Below are 21285 nucleotides of genomic sequence, written 5' to 3'. Positions count from 1 at the left end.
GTTTCAAGAGTCGGAACTGCTGTAACTGATAGAATCCTAGACTTTGGTTTATACCCGAATAAAAACATGAGACTGAGTGTCAGTTCCCTATTTGCTGTTTATTCAGAAAAACAGATGATGCAATCAGTACTGGTCTATAGGATGTGCTCAGAGCGCCCCCTGCTGGCTGGTCACCAAGAGCATCAATTCATAAGGAAAAAATAAATAATTGCAACAAAGCAATGTTATTATCAGGGGTTGGTATACCAGGCACCTTAATAAGGCTTCAAGGGCATGCTGGGAGTTGTAGTACAGTAACAACACAACCTATGCTATATATTAGTATTCAGGAACAGTTGTAGTTCAACTTCACCGCACTCTGAGATGGTTAGTTATTATGTGTCCTGTTTATATACACCTGGTACCGAGATGCCCATGTCCATCCTACACTGCCCTTCACTTTTCTCTATCATCACAGTCCTATTTGTCTGCTGTACTCAATAGGCCACATATCCAGGCAGTCAAAGAGGTGCAGTTCTGGTGAAACATCTTTATATATATAAATATAACCCTAACTGGGCAGTGCCATGTACATATATTTATTACAATTATAGCCCAAAGCTCCAAATCCTTCCTCCCATCTCACAGACTTGCTTGTGGCAATGGTGAAACGGTTAATGCCGTGTGTCAGGCAACTCTGGCAGCCTCTCCCCTTGTGCAAACACGTTCCTTTACTCACTGCCACCCGGATCTGCCAACACCCGATTCCACGTGAATGCCCGCAGCTCCCCTGCCCCAAATCTCCTGCAGCCTCTATCCCCTCTCTGTCTCTCTCTCTGTCTCTCTCTCTCTCTAGGAGACCACCCGGGAGCCAGGCACCTGCAGTCTCAAGGTAAGTCTAACCCCAGTCAGTGACTCTGCAAGGGATGGGGGGGGTCCTGCTGAACTACTACATTCCCCCACACAGATTTAGTGCCCAGGGCTGTAAAACTTAAGGGTGGAGGGAGAAGCAACTAATGACTCTGAGTGTGTGAGCTGAGATTGGAAAATACCGTGTATATATATATATATACATTATTACTCAGCCTGCAGCCTTGTGCCTTTATATGGGCACAGAACCCCTCCGTGACTGCTAATATCCTTATCATTTACAGTAGGGGGTACACTATCCCTTATAATACATGAGTGATACTCAGAGTTCCCTGTATAACTCAGCCTGCAGCCTTGTGCTTTTATATGGGCACAGAACCCCTCAGTGACTGCTAATATCCTTATCATTTACAGTAGGGGGTACACTATCCCTTATAATACATGAGTGATACTCAGAGTTCCCTGTATAACTCAGCCTGCAGCCTTGTGCCTTTATATGGGGGGCACAGAACCCCTCAGTGACTGCTAATATCCTTATCATTTACAGTAGGGGGTACAGTATCCCTTATAATACATGAGTGATACTGAGAGTTCCCTGTATAACTCAGCCTGCAGCCTTGTGCCTTTATATGGGCACAGAACCCCTCAGTGACTGCTAATATCCTTATCATTTACAGTAGGGGGTACATTATCCCTTATAATACATGAGTGATACTCAGAGTTCCCTGTATAACTCAGCCTGCAGCCTTGTGCCTTTATATGGGCACAGAACCCCTCCGTGACTGCTAATATCCTTATCATTTACAGTAGGGGGTACATTATCCCTTATAATACATGAGTGATACTCAGAGTTCCCTGTATAACTCAGCCTGCAGCCTTGTGCCTTTATATGGGCACAGAACCCCTCAGTGACTGCTAATATCCTTATCATTTACAGTAGGGGGTACATTATCCCTTATAATACATGAGTGATACTCAGAGTTCCCTGTATAACTCAGCCTGCAGCCTTGTGCCTTTATATGGGCACAGAACCCCTCAGTGACTTCTAATATCCTTATTATTTACAGTAGGGGGTACATTATTCCTTATTATTATCCCTTATTATCCCATATAGTTAGTTAGCCAAGAATGTCGCCCCTACAGGCTGGAGTGAGTGTAACAGTCAGATCCCAACTTCCTGCTGGGCATCCCGGTGAGGATCAGAGCAAACTAACAGAACAGTTCTGGCCCACGTGGCCCCTCTTTGATTTGCCGACTGACTAACACGTTATAGAGAGATGCAAAGGAGAAGGTTGGGTTCTGACTTCCGCTCACTGCAGCCTTTATGCGCCATTCTGACTAACTAACTCTATTGTAAACTTGTTTTATTTCTCACAGACTCTCCGTTTCATTTTTACGCTGAACTGTTCCTTTTAAATGTTCATTGGTTGTCAAGTTATTTGTAACAGCCATTTGTGGCTGTTGAGACAATGTAGCGGAAGTCGTCTGATTGGCAGATTCATGAAGCATGCAGGGCATTGTGGGAATTTGGAGTCTTGACGGGAGGAGAGCTCTCAGTAATGGTAAAATTGCTGAAAATCTAAAATGAATGGGATATTAATAACTGTAGGCCCTAGGGGGTCCCAGTGGGCCCTCCTGTAATGGGGGACATGCTCTGGGCCCAGTCTATTTGGACTTTATTTATGGGATGGTGCTGCCATATTGTTTGCTATTTGCAGTAAATAAACAAGGTAAATCTTATTGTATACACTGATATTTCTTATCTGTATTTCTATACATTACTCAGTACAGTATGATGGTATGGCCTTAGCTGCACTTTGCACAGAACATCCCTGGACATCCAGAGAGTGGGAGCTGCCATATTGTTTGCTTGGCTTGATTCCATAGGCCAGTGGGACCGCTCAGACAGAGTTAGTGGCTATTTACATTACATTAACATTTATTTATAAAGCGCCAACATATTCCGCATCGCTGTACAGTGAGTTACAGTGTATGTTGGGGGTCAGAGAGCAGGGAGGAGGGCCCTGAGGGAGCTTATTGGATGGCTATACTATAATCTCTTTAGCCCCCACACCCTGTCTAGGTCCAGAGGAACCGCACCCCGTCCTGGTCTATAGGGGCCACACCCTGCCCAGGTGACCAGACCACGCGACGTGGGAAGTGGATGTGATGGACAATATCCTCCCTCTCCAGGATCTGCTGGGGCACTTATTTGCCTTTCCCTGGATCCTGTAACTGAACTGGGAGGGGAAGTGGGGCAAGAGTCACGCTCGCTGGGCTTACCCACAATCCCTCTCACCTGTACACTGCACACTCACAGGGCTGCACTTAGTGGTGCGAAGTCACAGAGGAACCTTGTCCAGAAAGTGTCTCTTGGCTGTCAGAGGATTCTGGGAATTGTAGTTCAGCAACAGCTGCAGGGGCCTATGTAAGTATATACTGTATGTGTGCGTGTCATTGATTGTGAGTGTGTGGTACTGAAATTAGATTGTAAGCTCCATGGCGGCAGGGACAGATGTGACTGGTTATTCATTCATATATTGTATATATATATATTATGTCATATATTGCTGCTGTATAAATGACAGATAATACCCTTTGTTCAGTACACGGGCAGCTAAAGACCAACTGACCCCCGATGCCCCCCCCCCCCCAGTCCTTTGCTGCCCTCCTGGGTCCTGGGCTTGTTTTAAGTTGCCTGTGATTGTTGGATAGAGCACAGGCAGCTAAAGCAAGTCTGGGAAGCTGGAGACAAATCTGCCCCACAAACCTGCACCGAGGCCTGGGCACCGGGGTGGGAAGAAGAATAACTGCAGGGTCTGTGCCAATGGAAGCCGCAATCTGCCAGGACTTGTCCCTCGGGCTACACGTAGATTGTAAGCTTATGGGTCAGAAATGTATCTGGAACAATGTGTGCGCATCTCTCATTGGTATATTATATTGTTCTTGTGATCCTGGAGCACTGCCACCCCTGCCATATTGCCCAGATATCACTGGGGCAAAACAAAAAAATATATATATATATAAGGTCAGTTTAGAAATTTATATGATGAGCTTCTGCCCCCCAGCACACACAGAGAGCACAGTGACAAGGAAACATCCATTGGGACTAAAAGAAAGGTGGTTTAACCATCAGCAAAGGAAGGGGTTCATTACTGTGGGGTTATTATGGAATTCTCTACAAAGTAAAATGTCCATCAGCCCAGCACTATTCATCATAGATCAGCCCATAGATCAGTGGTTGATATTGCAAGACTTAGCCCTATACATATGGACAGACCAATAGGAAGGCTGGATAATCCTATGATAGTGATATATGTGACTCTACTTTACATGTAAGGAATTCCCTGTGTATAAGGTCTCTGCCTGGGTATGGGGTAATGATAAGGGAAATCACTTACTGTGCGCAGTCATTATTGTATTGTATCGGAATATTGTGCTTTATTGACTCCTGGAATAAAAACAACCTGTGATTCTTTGTCATTCATTTCAATTCCTTAATCATGTGACATCAATCGCTGATTGACATTGGTCTATTGGAAACAAACAGGAATCTCTGCTGAGGTAACACTGCCCTCTAGCGGCAGTAAAGTAGATTAGTTACGGTGGGGCCGACCCGCAGTTCTGACTGAATGGAGCAGCTCAGTGATGGGGGGGCAGTCTCCCTGCAATACAGCAGATATCACTGGGGCAAACAACAATTCCCAAATACACAGAATATTAAATCATAGGGAATAATAAGCACCACAGTCATCACACAAGTCCCATTGCTACTGCCCCGCTTGGGCGCACAGGACTGGGGCATTAAAGGCTGATGCCCTGATGCCAAGGGGCAGTTCAAGTGACATAGAAACCACAGACTAATCTGCCCCTTTATAAACCGAAATTAATACATGTGGGGCAGTTATGGCGTCCAAATTCCAAAATGATGTTCTGAAACAACAGAAAGTACAGAGACAGGCAATGCAATTAAACAAGGGGAACACAGGCTGCCCTGACCCAGATGGATTCCCAACCCTGGAAAAGCAGGTACCTTAATGGCATGTGAGAATCTATTTGAAAATAAAGGGTAAATAAATAAAGGAATTATGTTTTCACAAATTTAATCTGGTATCTAATGAGAAACTAGAGATTCAGCCCAAAGTCCTGCACAGATCTAGGCTAATGGGTGCACTGGGTGAGCCTGCTCTTTGCCTACAAGGGCCAAATGGCACGCTGCTATTAGCCACTGCTCATTGCCCCAATGGGTAACAGAATATACTATCCTGAGCAATATACTATCCTGAGCAATATACTATCCTGAGCAATATACTATCCTGAGCAATATACTATCCTGAGCAATATACTATCCTGAGCAATATACTATCCTGAGCAATATACTATCCTGAGCAATATACTATCCTGAGCAATATACTATCCTGAGCAAGAGAAAATCAGCCCATGTCAAAAGCCCTAGCTTTCCCTTTAACTTGTTGCTATGAGATTGTTTAAGCGAATGGGGAGCAGCCAGTAAAGTGACTGAGGGGGCCACCTGTCCAGTTCAGCATTGTCTGTCTGGGCTTTAATGACCCCCCCACTAATGCCCCAACTGCCCCTAGGTCACCACTGGCCTCTAAACATGACAGCCCTGTCCCTTATATCATCAACTTGCCCCTTAAATCACCCCCCCCCCCCCATGTCTAATTTCTGCCATTGGCAAAAGTGGCAACTGTAGGACGTAGTTCAGACTGGGGCAGAAGAAGGGGTAGAAGATATACATGCCTAGGGGGCAACAAAAAGGGGGCACTAGCCATGTACCTCAGCTACCTGCCTACCCCCAGTTCCAACCAAGCACCATTGCCCCTTGCTACTCAGTGCCACCCCCCAGTGGTGCAACTACCAGGGGTACTGGGGCGGGGCTTGGCTGCACAGCCTGCACTCAGGCATGGCCAATAGTAGTTACATTACTGCACCCCTCCCTGTCTGTCAAAGAAACCACACCCCCTCTCCTTACCTCACTGTGGGAGGGGGTAATTGAGGGTGGGGGCAATGCCATGGTTGGCCCAGCGCTGCATTTAGTGATGAGTCTGGGTGTCAAAAGCAGCAAATCAGTTTTTGGGAAGGGGCAAAAAGGTTTATTTATTAGGGCAGTGCTGCCCAACTTACCCCTTATAGTGGGGGGCAGATTGAACTAAAATTATGTCATAAGGTCAAGTGTACAAATCCCCTCTGGGGGCCACAAAAATCCTTTGAAGGGCCACATTTCAGCCCCGGGGCCTACAGTTGGACAGCCCTATATTAACCCTATATTAACCCTATATTGGCCATACTCCTGCCAATATATTGACCCCTGTGTTCCCAAGAACCTGCCTGACCATTATCTGACTCATAAGTGGTGCAGTCATGTAGGTTGGAATATCCTATCAGAGGGGGGGCCATATTGGCCTCCCTTGATGAAGCCTCTACTGGGGGTCTAAATAGGCCTGAAATATTATCCTATCATTGGCCCAGGGGCCAACCAATCAGATCAAACCAATATGGCTTACCATGGGTGGATCTTCAAGCGTATGGCAATATCTCACTCAGAGTCGGACTGAGGTATGCGGGGCCCACTGGGGCTGCCACCCCAGGGCCCCCCCAACACCCCCAGGCCCCCCCCAAGCATGCCTACCTCATACTTAGCAGGGGTGGAGCCCCCAATGCCTCCTGGCGGGGGTCCGTTCTGGGACTACAGGGCCCTCTGCATTTTTTCCCGGTCTCCCAGCAGCCCAGTCCGACCCTGCTCCAACTACAGCTGGACATACAGGTCACTGAGTGGCCATTTAAAAGGCCAGCATTTGCCACACTGAGCAAGAACTGATGCCCATAAATGCAATGATGTTGCAGCAAAATAAAAGAGCAGGTGAAATTAAGATTATAGAGAATTCCATACTGGCCCAATGCCTGGCATTAAGCTTGGCACCATGGCATCTGTGCTGGGTCTGTACCAGGTTTTTAAAGAGATACTCCCTCTGGTGCCAATACCGTGTAGCTTCCAAATATCCGTTTATTCCACATTCTCACCGACTTTATAATTATAAATATCACTAAGCAGTGTCTGAATATTGTTTCAGCAGTCAGAGGCAGCAGTGCAATTGCAAACCAGTGCAAATGTGATGTGTATTGGGAAGTTGCTTAGAATTACATTATACAGGGGGTTAAGTTCCCCTTTAATGCCTTATTCTGCAGATTCAAACACTCCACATCATTACTCAAAAGCATATTGTTTGTAATTAATATTTTGCAGTTTTTTTCTGGGTTGATTATTATTTATTATTATTATTATTATTATTATTATTATTAATACTGAACACAAAAGCCCAGGCGTAGGGGGCGCCATTTAGGCAACAGATATAAGATGGCTGAACTTGCTTGGAAGCCACTTTTCAGACCTACACACATATACACATACACACATATATATATACACACATATACACACAGACGCAACATATCGGAGGCATTTTTACCCTTTAGAGGTTTTGGGTTGTTGCTGTGAAGTTTGGCCAATCAGGGCTTCCGTATTCCCTTACACTGAGTTTTGCATTGTTGCGAGGAAGAAAGGGCTGCACATCTGTCCCTATTGAGCCGAGCGCAGAGATGGCAGCGCCTGATAAACAGATGGGGAAATAAAGGGCCGACTCTTATTAAATATTTGCCAAAGGTCACACTTGTACTGCCCCCCCCCCCAATGTACTGCCCCCCCCCCCCCCAATGGGATCTGAATACTCAGTAGCCAGAATTAAACAGGGCAATTGAACCATAGAATCCATAGTCTCCCCAATACCTATCCAGGGTGACTGTTACCCCAATGTTTCTATATATATCTGTAACCTTGTTATGGGCTAAGGGGGCCCAGCCTGAAGGCCAGTTAGGGGGGGATTTGGGGTGAGTGCTTATTTGTGCCCTGGGTACCCCTGGAACTATAGCGGGGTGACTGTTACCCCAATGTTTCTATATATCTGTAACCTTGTTATGGGCTAAGGGGGCCCAGCCTGAAGGCCAGTTAGGGGGGGATTTGGGGTGAGTGCTTATTTGTGCCCTGGGTACCCCTGGAACTATAGCGGGGTGACTGTTACCCCAATGTTTCTATATATCTGTAACCTTGTTATGGGCTAAGGGGGCCCAGCCTGAAGGCCAGTTAGGGGGGATTTGGGGTGAGTGCTTATTTGTGCCCTGGGTACCCCTGGAACTATAGCGGGGTGACTGTTACCCCAATGTTTCTATATATCTGTAACCTTGTTATGGGCTAAGGGGGCCCAGCCTGAAGGCCAGTTAGGGGGGGATTTGGGGTGAGTGCTTATTTGTGCCCTGGGTACCCCTGGAACTATAGCAGGGTAACTGTTACCCCAATGTTTCTATATATCTGTAACCTTGTTATGGGCTAAGGGGGCCCAGCCTGAAGGCCAGTTAGGGGGGGATTTGGGGTGCTTATTTGTGCCCTGGGTACCCCTGGAACTATAGCGGGGTGACTGTTACCCCAATGTTTCTATATATCTGTAACCTTGTTATGGGCTAAGGGGGCCCAGCCTGAAGGCCAGTTAGGGGGGATTTGGGGTGAGTGCTTATTTGTGCCCTGGGTACCCCTGGAACTATAGCAGGGTAACTGTTACCCCAATGTTTCTATATATCTGTAACCTTGTTATGGGCTAAGGGGGCCCAGCCTGAAGGCCAGTTAGGGGGGGATTTGGGGTGCTTATTTGTGCCCTGGGTACCCCTGGAACTATAGCGGGGTGACTGTTACCCCAATGTTTCTATATATCTGTAACCTTGTTATGGGCTAAGGGGGCCCAGCCTGAAGGCCAGTTAGGGGGGGATTTGGGGTGCTTATTTGTGCCCTGGGTACCCCTGGAACTATAGCAGGGTGACTGTTACCCCAATGTTTCTATATATCTGTAACCTTGTTATGGGCTAAGGGGGCCCAGCCTGAAGGCCAGTTAGGGGGGGATTTGGGGTGCTTATTTGTGCCCTGGGTACCCCTGGGTGACATAATAGACATAATGCTATTTATTACAAGGATCATTACATTGATGCTGAGCCCCAGGGCTTTCAGGCTTCTATAAACCATTGGGGAGTTTAGAGATTAGTCTCAGGCAGAGGCGGTCGGGGTGACGGGTTAATAATCGCAGCTAATTGCAGTTTGGGTGCCGCACTGAGCTCTTTAACAACCATTTTATGGCCCGTTCCCTGGATACTCCCTTCCCTAAATGCTCCATAATGTTGTTTTCCCGAAGCCATCGGGGCAGGACTTGGATCCCCACAAGATCAATATTGGCCTCCCGTCTGTGACGCCCGCTGATGTTTGCAAAGAGTTAAAAAGGCGGAAAATCGCAGCGGCAGAGTGGCAGGCAGGGCACGGAGAGGAGGGGGCGGGGGGGCCATATCCATAGTAACTCTGATCTTTAACAGGAAACTTTATTAAAACTCAGATGGGGGGGGGCCGATAAGGAGGCTGGCAGGCAGCAGCTCTATCAGGGAATGACAAAGTCAGATGGCTTCTTTAATTAAAGGAGTTTTACAGAGGAAATGATCGGCTCTGGGAGAGGGAATGGCGAAATTATTTTTTGGTAGCCCCCCCCCCCCATTATATCCTCTATCTACAGTTGCCTGGATATTATCCTCCGCTTCTCATCTCTCCTCCCTTCTATGTGTCCCACATTTATTCCCTATCCCACCGTCCCCTCTCGTCTCTCCCGGGATTATTGAGGGATATAGTAGGTAGGAGTGGGGAGCAGTGGCGGTCCCCCAGCAGCAGGGTCTCTCTCTCCCACCCATGGCTCAGGGCAGCGGATCCCAACTCCTGCTCAACATGTACCTGACAGGTAGAGACACCACAACTGGGGGGGTATCATATGGGGGGCAATATACAGAGGGGTTAGACAACTGTTAGGGGGGGATCTGAGCACCCACAAAATCATTCACATTTTCTGCTGGAAATGATTCCATTTTCCGCTTTGGTTTAGTCCTTCGTTTGGGGGATTTGGTTTTCTCTGCTGTTTTTCTCTTTATTTGTAAATTTCGGTCTTCAATGGACAATTTCGTAGCAGTCTCTTTTCCTGACGGATTCGGAAACGGTTCTTCCCATTGATTCCTTCTGTACCGGGGGATAAATGCCTTCTCTCCCCATAGCGCTTATTCTTCTATAGGTCCTGATCCAGTTGCTTCTCCCCATCAAATTGCCCCCCTCTGATCCCCCCAAGTTCTTCCCATTCAGTCCCCTGGGTCACCTTGAGCCCCCCATGTCCCCCTGTTTCTCCCTGCTGTCTCCCTGCTGCTCAGCCCTCCAGCCTCCCCTGCTGTCTCCCTGCTGTTCAGCCCTCCAGCCTCCCCTGCTGTCTCCCTGCTGTTCAGCCCTCCAGCCTCCCCTGCTGTCTCCCTGCTGTTCAGCCCTCCAGCCTCCCCTGCTGTCTCCCTGCTGTTCAGCCCTCCAGTCTCCCCTGCTGTTCAGCCCTCCAGTCTCCCCTGCTCAGTCTCTCCCTGCTGTTCAGCCCTCCAGTCTCCCCTGCTCAGTCTCTCCCTGCTGCTCAGCCCCCCATGTCCCCCTGTTTCTCCCTGCTGTCTCTCTGCTGCTCAGCCCTCCAGTCTCCCCTGCTCAGTCTCTCCCTGCTGTTCAGCCCTCCAGTCTCCCCTGCTCAGTCTCTCCCTGCTGTTCAGCCCTCCAGTCTCCCCTGCTCAGTCTCTCCCTGCTGTTCAGCCCTCCAGTCTCCCCTGCTCAGTCTCTCCCTGCTGCTCCCCCTTATAACTCTGCGCTCCCCAGAAATCGGATTTCCTTTTTCCTGGACGCGTTTCCTGACTTCTCCATGTACAGAACTGTGCGCACCGCGCAAACAGCAGCTCAGCGGCCAAAAGCAACCCAAAAAACCCTTTCAGCACTTAAACCCCAAATTGTTCTCTTTCCATTCGTTTTCGTAACATTTTTTTTAAAAATAATTTCTTTCTCCCAATAACTTACATTTCTGTTTTGTTTCGTTTTATTCCGATTGCAGGTTATGCGTATTGCGCTTATTAGGGCTGATTTTAATAACATGTATTCGTAGTTTGTTCTTTAATATAGTAGATTTTGCTAAAAAGCTATTGATTCTTTCAGAACAATCGTTATAACTAATATAAATATATATATATATCTCTGCACACAATCTGCACCTTTGTTGCTTCAAATTAAATTTCTAATAGAATATATTATAATTGTTACCTAAATAGCTATTCCATTAATACAAGTTTCTATAATTCGTTGTTAAACACCGATATCCGATATATAACTATATATATATATATATATATATATATATATATATATATATATATATATATATATAACTATAACCGATATATAACTATTTGCAGTTTTTTTCACTAAACCTGATTTTAGTAAGAAATACATTATTGTTTTTTCCCTTGTTTGTGGCAGATCCAGTGGGGGAAAGTTTCCTAAAGGAGCCCCGATCCCAGAGCTGGAGACCCTTCTCTTCTGGGGTACAGAAAGGTAATGAAACCTTCCCCGATAAATGGAAAAATGACAAAGGTTAATCCTTTATACTGTAGATATATTCGTTCGGGTTTCCGTTATTCCTGTGCAGAAACCTACTGAATTGAGTATTATTGTACCTTCTATATAGTCAAGTATATTTTATTTGTGAAATTCTGCTCTGAGTTATGTACCAATATCATTATTTTTAATCATTTTAACACATTATCTAGTAGAATTAAGTCTAAAACCAACATTGAATTGAATACATTAAGAACAAATAAAGTAAATTAGTATATTATTATTAAGGTTTCGTTTGGTTACTTTTCCCGTTTTTTTACATTTTATGAAATAATTTCGTTAGAACTGGATTTTTTTTCAATATTCTTTAATCAAGTGGAATATGTTTTTGTTTAAAACTGGGAAATTTGTAGCATTCTAAAAATACCGTTAATATAAAAATGAAAATCGCTGCTGGTATAGTCAATATTTAAACTACAATGTCGCAAACTAAAACGATTCCTCAGCCGACTTAATAAATTAGGAAGCTTGTAAAATATACAATCTTTATTAGAAAGATGAGAATAACTCATATATAGGAGATACCTACTGACCAGGCTCACAGTGATGGTTCTGGATTGGGTTACGATAGAAATTTAGAGATCAAAAATAGCACAATATCTGCCCTTGTTACAAACATACAGACAATATTGTACTGGTCAGGGCAGATTTTGTGTATATAGATTCCGTATTTATAAAAAACATGGAGAATAAAGGTGAATCCTTGGAGAATTTTACACAGAGGGTATTTTTGAGATCTGGGGACTGAATTGTTTTAATGGTAACTTCCATATTGTAAAGGTGGTATGTGATTAATTTCTGTTAGTGGGACCCTAAAATAGTATTAAAGGAACAGTAACACCAAAAAAATGAAGAGGTTTAAAAGTATTAATTATAATGTACTGTGGTGCTGCACTGGTACAACTGCCCCAGGGGCTACACAGCGGGGTATTTATATAAACTATAGTAGGGTTTCTGTAGCAAACACCCCAGCTGTACCGGTGCAGGAACGGCTGCCCCCGGGGCTACACAGCGGGGTATTTATATAAACTATAGTAGGGTTTCTGTAGCAAACACCCCAGCTGTACCAGTGCAGGAATGGCTGCCCCCGGGGCTACACAGCGGGGTATTTATATAAACTATAGTAGGGTTTCTGTAGCAAACACCCCAGCTGTACCGGTGCAGGAATGGCTGCCCCCGGGGCTACACAGCGGGGTATTTATATAAACTATAGTAGGGTTTCTGTAGCAAACACCCCAGCTGTACCAGTGCAGGAATGGCTGCCCCCGGGGCTACACAGCGGGGTATTTATATAAACTATAGTAGGGTTTCTGTAGCAAACACCCCAGCTGTACCAGTGCAGGAATGGCTGCCCCTGGGGCTACACAGCAGGGTATTATATAAACTATAGTAGGATTTCTGTAGCAAACACCCCAGCTGTACCAGTGCAGGAATGGCTGCCCCCGGGGCTACACAGCGGGGTATTTATATAAACTATAGTAGGGTTTCTGTAGCAAACACCCCAGCTGTACCAGTGCAGGAATGGCTGCCCCTGGGGCTACACAGCAGGGTATTATATAAACTATAGTAGGATTTCTGTAGCAAACACCCCAGCTGTACCGGTGCAGGAATGGCTGCCCCCGGGGCTACACAGCGGGGTATTTATATAAACTATAGTAGGGTTTCTGTAGCAAACACCCCAGCTGTACCAGTGCAGGAATGGCTGCCCCCGGGGCTACACAGCGGGGTATTTATATAAACTATAGTAGGGTTTCTGTAGCAAACACCCCAGCTGTACCAGTGCAGGAATGGCTGCCCCCGGGGCTACACAGCGGGGTATTTATATAAACTATAGTAGGGTTTCTGTAGCAAACACCCCAGCTGTACCAGTGCAGGAATGGCTGCCCCCGGGGCTACACAGCGGGGTATTTATATAAACTATAGTAGGGTTTCTGTAGCAAACACCCCAGCTGTACCAGTGCAGGAATGGCTGCCCCCGGGGCTACACAGCGGGGTATTTATATAAACTATAGTAGGGTTTCTGTAGCAAACACCCCAGCTGTACCAGTGCAGGAATGGCTGCCCCCGGGGCTACACAGCGGGGTATTTATATAAACTATAGTAGGGTTTCTGTAGCAAACACCCCAGCTGTACCAGTGCAGGAATGGCTGCCCCGGGGCTACACAGCGGGGTATTTATATAAACTATAGTAGGGTTTCTGTAGCAAACACCCCAGCTGTACCAGTGCAGGAATGGCTGCCCCCGGGGCTACACAGCAGGGTATTTATATAAACTATAGTAGGGTTTCTGTAGCAAACACCCCAGCTGTACCGGTGCAGGAATGGCTGCCCCCGGGGCTACACAGCGGGGTATTTATATAAACTATAGTAGGGTTTCTGTAGCAAACACCCCAGCTGTACCAGTGCAGGAATGGCTGCCCCCGGGGCTACACAGCGGGGTATTTATATAAACTATAGTAGGGTTTCTGTAGCAAACACCCCAGCTGTACCAGTGCAGGAACAGCTGCCCCCGGGGCTACACAGCGGGGTATTTATATAAACTATAGTAGGGTTTCTGTAGCAAACACACCAGCTGTACCAGTGCAGGAATGGCTGCCCCCGGGGCTACACAGCGGGGTATTTATATAAACTATAGTAGGGTTTCTGTAGCAAACACCCCAGCTGTACCAGTGCAGGAATGGCTGCCCCCGGGGCTACACAGCGGGGTATTTATATAAACTATAGTAGGGTTTCTGTAGCAAACACCCCAGCTGTACAGGTGCAGGAATGGCTGCCCCCGGGGGCATAGGGTACATCTCTGATTATTTATTCTGTATGTAGCAGTCAGTGGTTAATGTATATACTATGTGACTGTGTCTCGGCTTCATGTTTACCTTTCTGGGGATGACTAAATCAAATATTTAAATTTAAAATTTAAGCCCAGGGCAACATATTTATTTTAAAAAAAAAAAAAAAAGACTGGAATGTCACAAATAATAATATTATTCTCAGCAGTGATGAATTTTGGAATTTGAAGTCCCTCTGATTTCTAAAGTGGGTGGAGCAAAGACTCTTTGGACAGGAGAAGGACCTCTATTCCCAGAATGCATCACTTCACAATAGAAAAACGTAAGGGAGGGGTTAAATGATCTGTAAATCTTGGGGTTTTTTGTTGTTTATTGAAAATGTTACAAAATATTATTAATGGGGCTCAGGCCGACATGCCAACCAGCACTACAAATATTATGGAAAATGGTTTTCTTTTACTCTGAGGAATCAGGAATATTGCTATTTATTAGTGGAAGGTTGGTGTTTGTGCACCTCTTCTATATAAGCCCAAATGAATGAGTTGATGTTGAAATTGGGCTTTACCTGCAGTGTGGGGCTTGGGAAACAGTATAAGGGAATGAGGGCTCCCTCTAGTGGCCAAGTGCCCACAATTGACTTTTGATTACTATACATTTCCCCCTTTTAATGATTAAATGAATTTGGGACAAAGCATCAGCCCATTTGTATTAGTCCCACTAACCCAGTGTTAAACAAATCCAGTCTGCCCCTTGTACTTAAGCAGAGAGAGAGATCTGATTGGATCTTATTTCTGCTCAACGGCTCTTCTCATTCACTTTCTTAAGCAGCACTTGAATGAGAGGCGGTTGACTAATTTTTCGGAGCAGGTGAAAGGATTAGTACCCACCACCTTATCTGTTATGTTATTAAGTGCACCTCAAATAATTTATTAAATCCTTCATGATTTCTTTTTGAGTGGGATCCCTGAATGCTCCCAGCAGAATGCCTGAAACAATTTAAAGGGAAAGTGCCATGATATATATGGGGCACTTTTTTATTTCTAAATGACACTGTTTACATAGCAAATAATTCCCTCTGCCATTTAACATTTTATTCTTGAACCAACAAATGTATTTGTAGCTGTAATATTGGTGTGTAGGTGCCATCTCAGTGCATTGTGCCTGAGTCTGAGCTTTCAGCCAGCGCTACACATTAGAACTGCTTTCAGCTAACCTATTGTTTCTCCTACTCCCATGTAACTGGAGGAGTCCCAAGCCGGACTTGGATTTCTTACTAATGAGTGCTATTCTGATACCTACTGGGAGCTGCTATCTTGCTCCCTTCCCATTGTTCTGCTGATCGGCTGCTGGGGGTGAGGGGGCGGGATATCACTCCAACTTGCAGCGCAGCAGTAAAGTGAGACTGAAGTTTATCAGAGCACAGGTCACATGGCTGTGGCACCCTGGGAAATGAAGAATATGGCTAGCCCCATGGGAAAAACAGATTACAATGCAGGATTCTGCTGGAGAAGCTCTATTAACTGATGGGTTTTGGAAAAAAACATGTTTTCCCACGACAGTATTGCTTTAACTTATGCAGCGTAAGTGGTGAGCACTTTCCTCAGAGACATGCACAGATGTTAAAAAAAGGTTTTAATAAATAAATGTTTTGGACACCAAATAGGGTTTTTATATACTTTTACTATAAACCCAATTGACTGAGCTTATGGTAAAAGTAGGTTCCCAGTGCTTTAATATGCTCTGGCCACTAGGTGGCCCTCTTGCTATATGAATGTCAATTTAGCCCCTCCCCTTTGCTAACAATGTTAAAGAGAAAAGTTCAGGACTCAGGATCTTAATTCTCAGGGGCGAAACCAGACCCCAAGGTCGCGGGGGGCCTGGGGGACAGTGGGGTCCGGGCTATGGGGTCTGTTTCCTCTATAGCTGCTCTAATCAGTGAAGTTATTCTCATGGCTGCTTAATATTGGTAGAAGGCAATGTATAACTTCGACATTCCTTCGGGAAGGGGGGAGGGGGTAAGTACTATGCTCACTGGGCCCTTCTAAAGAATTTCTTGTAGGGGGGCCCGGGGGGTTCATGCCACTGCTCTCCATGGGCCCTGGGGACACAGCGGATCCAATTTTCAGGCAGGGAAAGGGGTGATGCTAATGGTGCAAATTAGATAATCATTTATAAGTACACTTTCCCTTTAAGAAGCCGTGGGCAACACGTGGCATATGTGGCACTAAATGGCTTTCCATGTCCTTCCCCAGGCAGCGGGCAGATCCAGCTGTGGCAGTTTCTCCTGGAGCTCCTATCGGACCACGCCAACGCCAACTGCATCGCCTGGGAGGGAACCAATGGGGAATTCAAGCTGACGGATCCGGACGAGGTGGCCCGGCGCTGGGGGGAACGCAAGAGCAAACCCAACATGAACTACGACAAGCTGAGCCGGGCGCTGCGCTACTACTACGACAAGAACATCATGGCCAAGGTGCACGGCAAGAGATACGCCTACAAGTTTGACTTTCACGGTTTGGCCCAAGTGTGCCAGTCGGCACCAACCACTGAGCAGGGGCTCTATAAGTTCCAGGGGAACCTCCCCCACTTGCCATTCAGTGGGCTTTCCAAGCTTAACCTCATGACCTCTGGGGTCAGCCCTGCGGGCTTCTCCTATTGGCCAGGGACGCCCTCTGCTTTGTACCCAAGCCACGGCCTGCAGAGCCCACCCGGAGGGTTCAGCTCAGTGTCGGCCCCTCATCTCGGCTCCATTAATAACATGGGCAACATGAATGCCCACTACCACTAACTCATTGCCCATCACTCTCCCCCTGTATGTAGGGCTGCTGTACAGAATACAGGAAAATATTCTCATTAATGTGACAGAACAATCCGAGCTCAGTGCTGAAATGTGCCCTGTAGGCCTAGGAGGGACCCCGAAGGCGCTGAAAGTCGCTGAAATTGGCCACAAAGGGACTATTTATTGCGCATTGGTACCGGGTAGAGATGTATCCGCAGCACAAACTCACACCTGGATCCAATTCCATGTTCTCACCTGTATATTCTGTGTATGTGTTGCCCGAGGCATGAAGCCATTATAAATGTTAGTGTGTATGTTCCTTTAAAGATAGGCTCCACCCACTTATCCATTATTCTCTTTGTATGTGTCATATGTTATTTGCCATAACCAACCGCATAGCAGGAAGTTAAGACAGAAGGTCTTTTAAACCATAAGAACCAATCAGATGTTTCCATTCAAATGGGCAAATCCTACTGCTGATTGGATGCTGTTGGCTGCATAACCCCCTGTAGTCACTACAAATAGTTTATTGGCCGTTCCAGTGTAAATGAATTATGTCTAAACCCAGTACTTTTGGTTCTGGTTCTTATTGTACTTCCTGCTTTTGGGCTGCTCTCTTTCCCACTGTCAGTACAGACCCTGACTGAGCAGCCCCTTTAATCTTAATGGTCTGGGGACAAAGTTCTAGAGCTCCATCTAGTGGCCAAAGGTACATTACATAGATATTAACACAATAGGACCCTCTACAACCTGCTTTTCAGATAGGACTAAGCCCAACCCTCCTGCTTGACCAGAGGAAAGAGAACAGTTAAGAGCCGATAGATCTCTCCCTAAGGCTCCCAACGAGGCTAAAGCAATGGGCTCTGGTCTCACACATGCTCAGTCGGCCATTTATCAGGGTGTCGCCATTAAATGAAACTTCCATATGATACAATATTGTGTGTGTTGTGTTTCTTTCTCTGATAACCCTCTGGGTAAGTATTATCCCACAAACCTTCCTTTACTAAACAACATTATATATAAGGATTAATAGTGACTGGAACTTGACTGCATATGGGAAGTCGTAAGCTCTTTTGGGCAGGGCCCTCTTCCCCCTCCTGTATCGGTTATTGGTTGCTTTATATGTTACTCTGTATGTCCAATGTATGTAACCCACTTATTGTACAGCGCTGCGGGATATGTTGGCGCTTTATAAATAAATGTTAATAATAATAATAATAACAGAGGCAGAATTGCTGGCCCATACGGCTCCCCCTGCTGTACAGTGAGTGTAAGTGAAGTCAGTCGGGAAGTAGAGGTGCCTGTATATGAGCAGATTGGACCCCTACAGGCTGATTCAGCAGTAGAGTTTCCACCTTTTGTAGTTTCTAATACCAGCCAGGGTGGGGGCCATGAGAGAGCGGGTCAATGATGTTGGGGCAGGGTTATGACATAATGGGGGTGGGGTTGTGACATCACCCACCAAAGCCAATTAACTGTGTGAATAGTGTGGAGTAGAGGGACGAGCTGGGAGAGGGATTTGGGGGCAGGCAGGGGTGTTTCAGGGGCAGATCGGGGGCGTCCCAGGGCCAGAGGACTAGTTATTACAAATTTACAGGCAATTACATTGTAACAATTGTAATACTGGCCCCAGCCTTGGCTGGTATTTTACTGACTAGGCCATAAAATACTGCCTGGGTGGCAACCCTATTTGTCAATCTATCTGCCTGTGTAAGGGGCCCTCCAACAGGCCTACCTGACCAATATCTGGGTGAATATGGAGCCGATATCGATCGGGCCAGTTCGACATTCCTGCCGGATCAAGTACATCTGTGCATTGGTGCAGCCCTTGATCCAATTACCTGCATAGCGGTAAGTATGATCTGATGGTTGGAATGAGGGCCAAACGATTGGATTAGATATTGGGTACCTCAAGCTGGGCATATTGGTGAAAGATCCATTTGCCAACTTCATACCAAATGCCACATGTGTAAGAGCAGCTTTACATTGTAGCAAAAGGTGCAGGAGATTCCTGGATCTCACATAGAGCTAACCTGTGTGTAAGGAGGTCAGAAATACACTTAATGGATTCGTTTCAGGCATATTATCAGGAATGTATACACAGTACTGATCTCTCTCATTCAAATACTTACTCCCCAATGCAAACTGCATGCTGGGAGAAAAGATTCAGATATAATAATTTCTTCTAGTGGAACCAACGCACAATTACCAAATTCCTGTTTTGGTTGTACTCTCTTGTATCCACTAGATGGCGCTCCATTCACACAATTACATCCACCGCTGTGTCCTGTCTAACAAAGAATCCTGCATTAACGTGATAGGAAAGCAAAAATCATTGTTGCAGACACAATAGGCCAGAGGGTCTGTCCCAGCCAGCAAAGTCTCCCTTCCCAGGCATCAGTGTGTCAGTCTGTGCTACAGAGACAGTGGCCTAAGCAAGTGCGGCCATTTAATGTGACCCACAAGAGCATGTAACACAAAATAACACACTGCAAATACATACAAAGCAATCCTGGGTGTCCTCATTAAATGATATCAGCTGCCAATAAAGCCAAGATTATCTGTGTATTAAACAAACACTGGGGCATTAGGTTGGTCACACACATATATAGAGGGTCTATGGAAATAGATGGTAAAAAATCTAATTGGCCCTGACCCCCACTGAGCATATGTATGTATGTATATCTTTATTTATAAAGCTACATATATATATATATAGGGTCATCAAGCAAACTAGAAAAAGATGGAGACACACTCTAGCATTCTGATTGGCTTATGTGTAGCAGCATGTGTCTGGCCAATTGTGCAATTTTGCTTTAAATCCTATTGTGTTTAAAATGCTCATAGGAACTGGCTGAAACCCCAGCAACCCAATAATTAGCGATTTAGTGATGGTCTCAATCAAAGGCAGAGCCCATGTCTAGGGTCCGCAGACAAACGACTGCAAGATGACAGCCCCCCGCTCCCCGGCAAGGACAAAAGCAGCCAAGCAAAGCGACTCCAACAGCCTAATGGATGGAAATGGCCCCGGATTGTTCATTAAGATGTCATTTCTGTCCGGTGTATAATTCCAGCCAATATACTGTGAATGCATAAATACATAAGCCCCACGGTACATTCACACTATATCGGGTGGAATTATACACCGGACAGAAATATTATATATATATATATATATTATATATACTGAAAGGGGAAGTTTACTGCAGATTACACCTTCCCTGGTTGAATGATTCTCTGCTTTCTGGTACTGGGCTGCTCTCTTTCCCATGGCCGGACAGGGACAGCACCTAACAGAGAAGCTGATTAGTGACCAAGTTGTTAGAAAACACAGGGCCCTGGGTAATGCAGAAAGATGGAGCCTAAAACAAAAGGAAGGGAAATTATTGTTATTATTATTTATTTATAAAGCGCCAACATATCCCGCAGCGCTGTACAATAAGTGGGTTACATACATTGGACATACAGAGTAACATATAAAGCAATCAGTAACCGATACAAGAGGTGAAGAGAGCCCTGCCCAAAAGAGCTTACAATCTAAAAGGAAATAATATATAAATAAGACAGGTCTGCTTCCCTGCTGAAACCTAGAAGTGACCCTATTGGTGGGTTCCCCTTTGCACTGATTTCTGTGGCTCAAGTAAAATAATGGAAAGTGGTTTAATAAGCTCCTTCTACAGAGAGAAAAAGGCCTCCCTGTCTGACCATGGGGAAGAGAGCAGCCCAGGGGCATAAACAATAAAGAAGCAACAAGTTTAGATTTGATTCAGAGTTCTGATTCTGCCAAGCATCCCCCAATAGGAGCATCAATTGGCACAAAATGTGCCCAATAATATGCCATACACAGTGAGTCTACATTACTATATATGGCACAGGAGATGCCAGTCACTGGCCAATCAGATTGCCCTCTGGATTAGCCAATCAGGGATTTAGGACCTTTTCCCAAGGACTAAACCATTCAGCCACCCGTAGCCAATCTGAGTTTAACCCTAAATTGCTTGTTACGCTCAGGCTCAACCAATCAGCTAATGGAACGCACTGCAGTGAGGGGCCATGGGGCCAGCGCTCTAAATAACAAACATCAATACTCTCTCTTTCTCTCTCTGTGCAGTTCATTGAAGGTCACGCTAATTAGAGAATAAATCAGTCCCAGGAGGGAAGGGGAAAAAAGAATGAGAAACAAATGAAAATACAATAAAATGAATATAATTAAGGGAATAGCGATGAGAAAAGGGGAGAGTAAATGGCAGCAGAAATGGCTCCTGAATGCCGTGCTTGGGCTTTACTTGCCCTTTAATACTCAGACTG

The 21285-nt window shown here is 45.7% G+C and overlaps 1 protein-coding gene across 1 annotated transcript; it reads left to right on the top strand.

Annotated features, from left to right (window-relative positions):
- Window positions 1-9481: 9481 nt before the first annotated feature.
- Window positions 9482-17894, top strand: fev (FEV, ETS transcription factor). The gene is made up of 3 exons (XM_002933959.5): window positions 9482-9689; window positions 11276-11350; window positions 16451-17894. The coding sequence occupies exons 1-3, from the start codon at window positions 9641-9643 to the stop codon at window positions 16984-16986; spliced, it is 660 nt and encodes a 219-aa protein (XP_002934005.1). The 5' UTR covers window positions 9482-9640; the 3' UTR covers window positions 16987-17894.
- Window positions 17895-21285: the final 3391 nt, after the last annotated feature.

Source organism: Xenopus tropicalis, chromosome 9 (genome assembly GCF_000004195.4).
Source record: "Xenopus tropicalis strain Nigerian chromosome 9, UCB_Xtro_10.0, whole genome shotgun sequence".
In the NCBI taxonomy this organism is placed as follows: domain Eukaryota; kingdom Metazoa; phylum Chordata; class Amphibia; order Anura; family Pipidae; genus Xenopus; species Xenopus tropicalis.
Note: the sequence above shows the minus strand (reverse complement) of the source record. Positions and strands in the feature narration are given on the sequence as shown.

What these genes read in the sequence shown, in the direction of transcription:
- fev (XM_002933959.5), top strand. Translation starts at nt 9,641, where the DNA reads ATGGCTCAGGGCAGCGGATCCCAACTCCTGCTCAACATGTACCTGACA. An exon ending in GCTCAACATGTACCTGACAG is followed by an intron (nt 9,690 to 11,275) that starts GTAGAGACACCA and finishes TGTTTGTGGCAG; the next exon opens with ATCCAGTGGGGGAAAGTTTC. An exon ending in CTCTTCTGGGGTACAGAAAG is followed by an intron (nt 11,351 to 16,450) that starts GTAATGAAACCT and finishes GTCCTTCCCCAG; the next exon opens with GCAGCGGGCAGATCCAGCTG.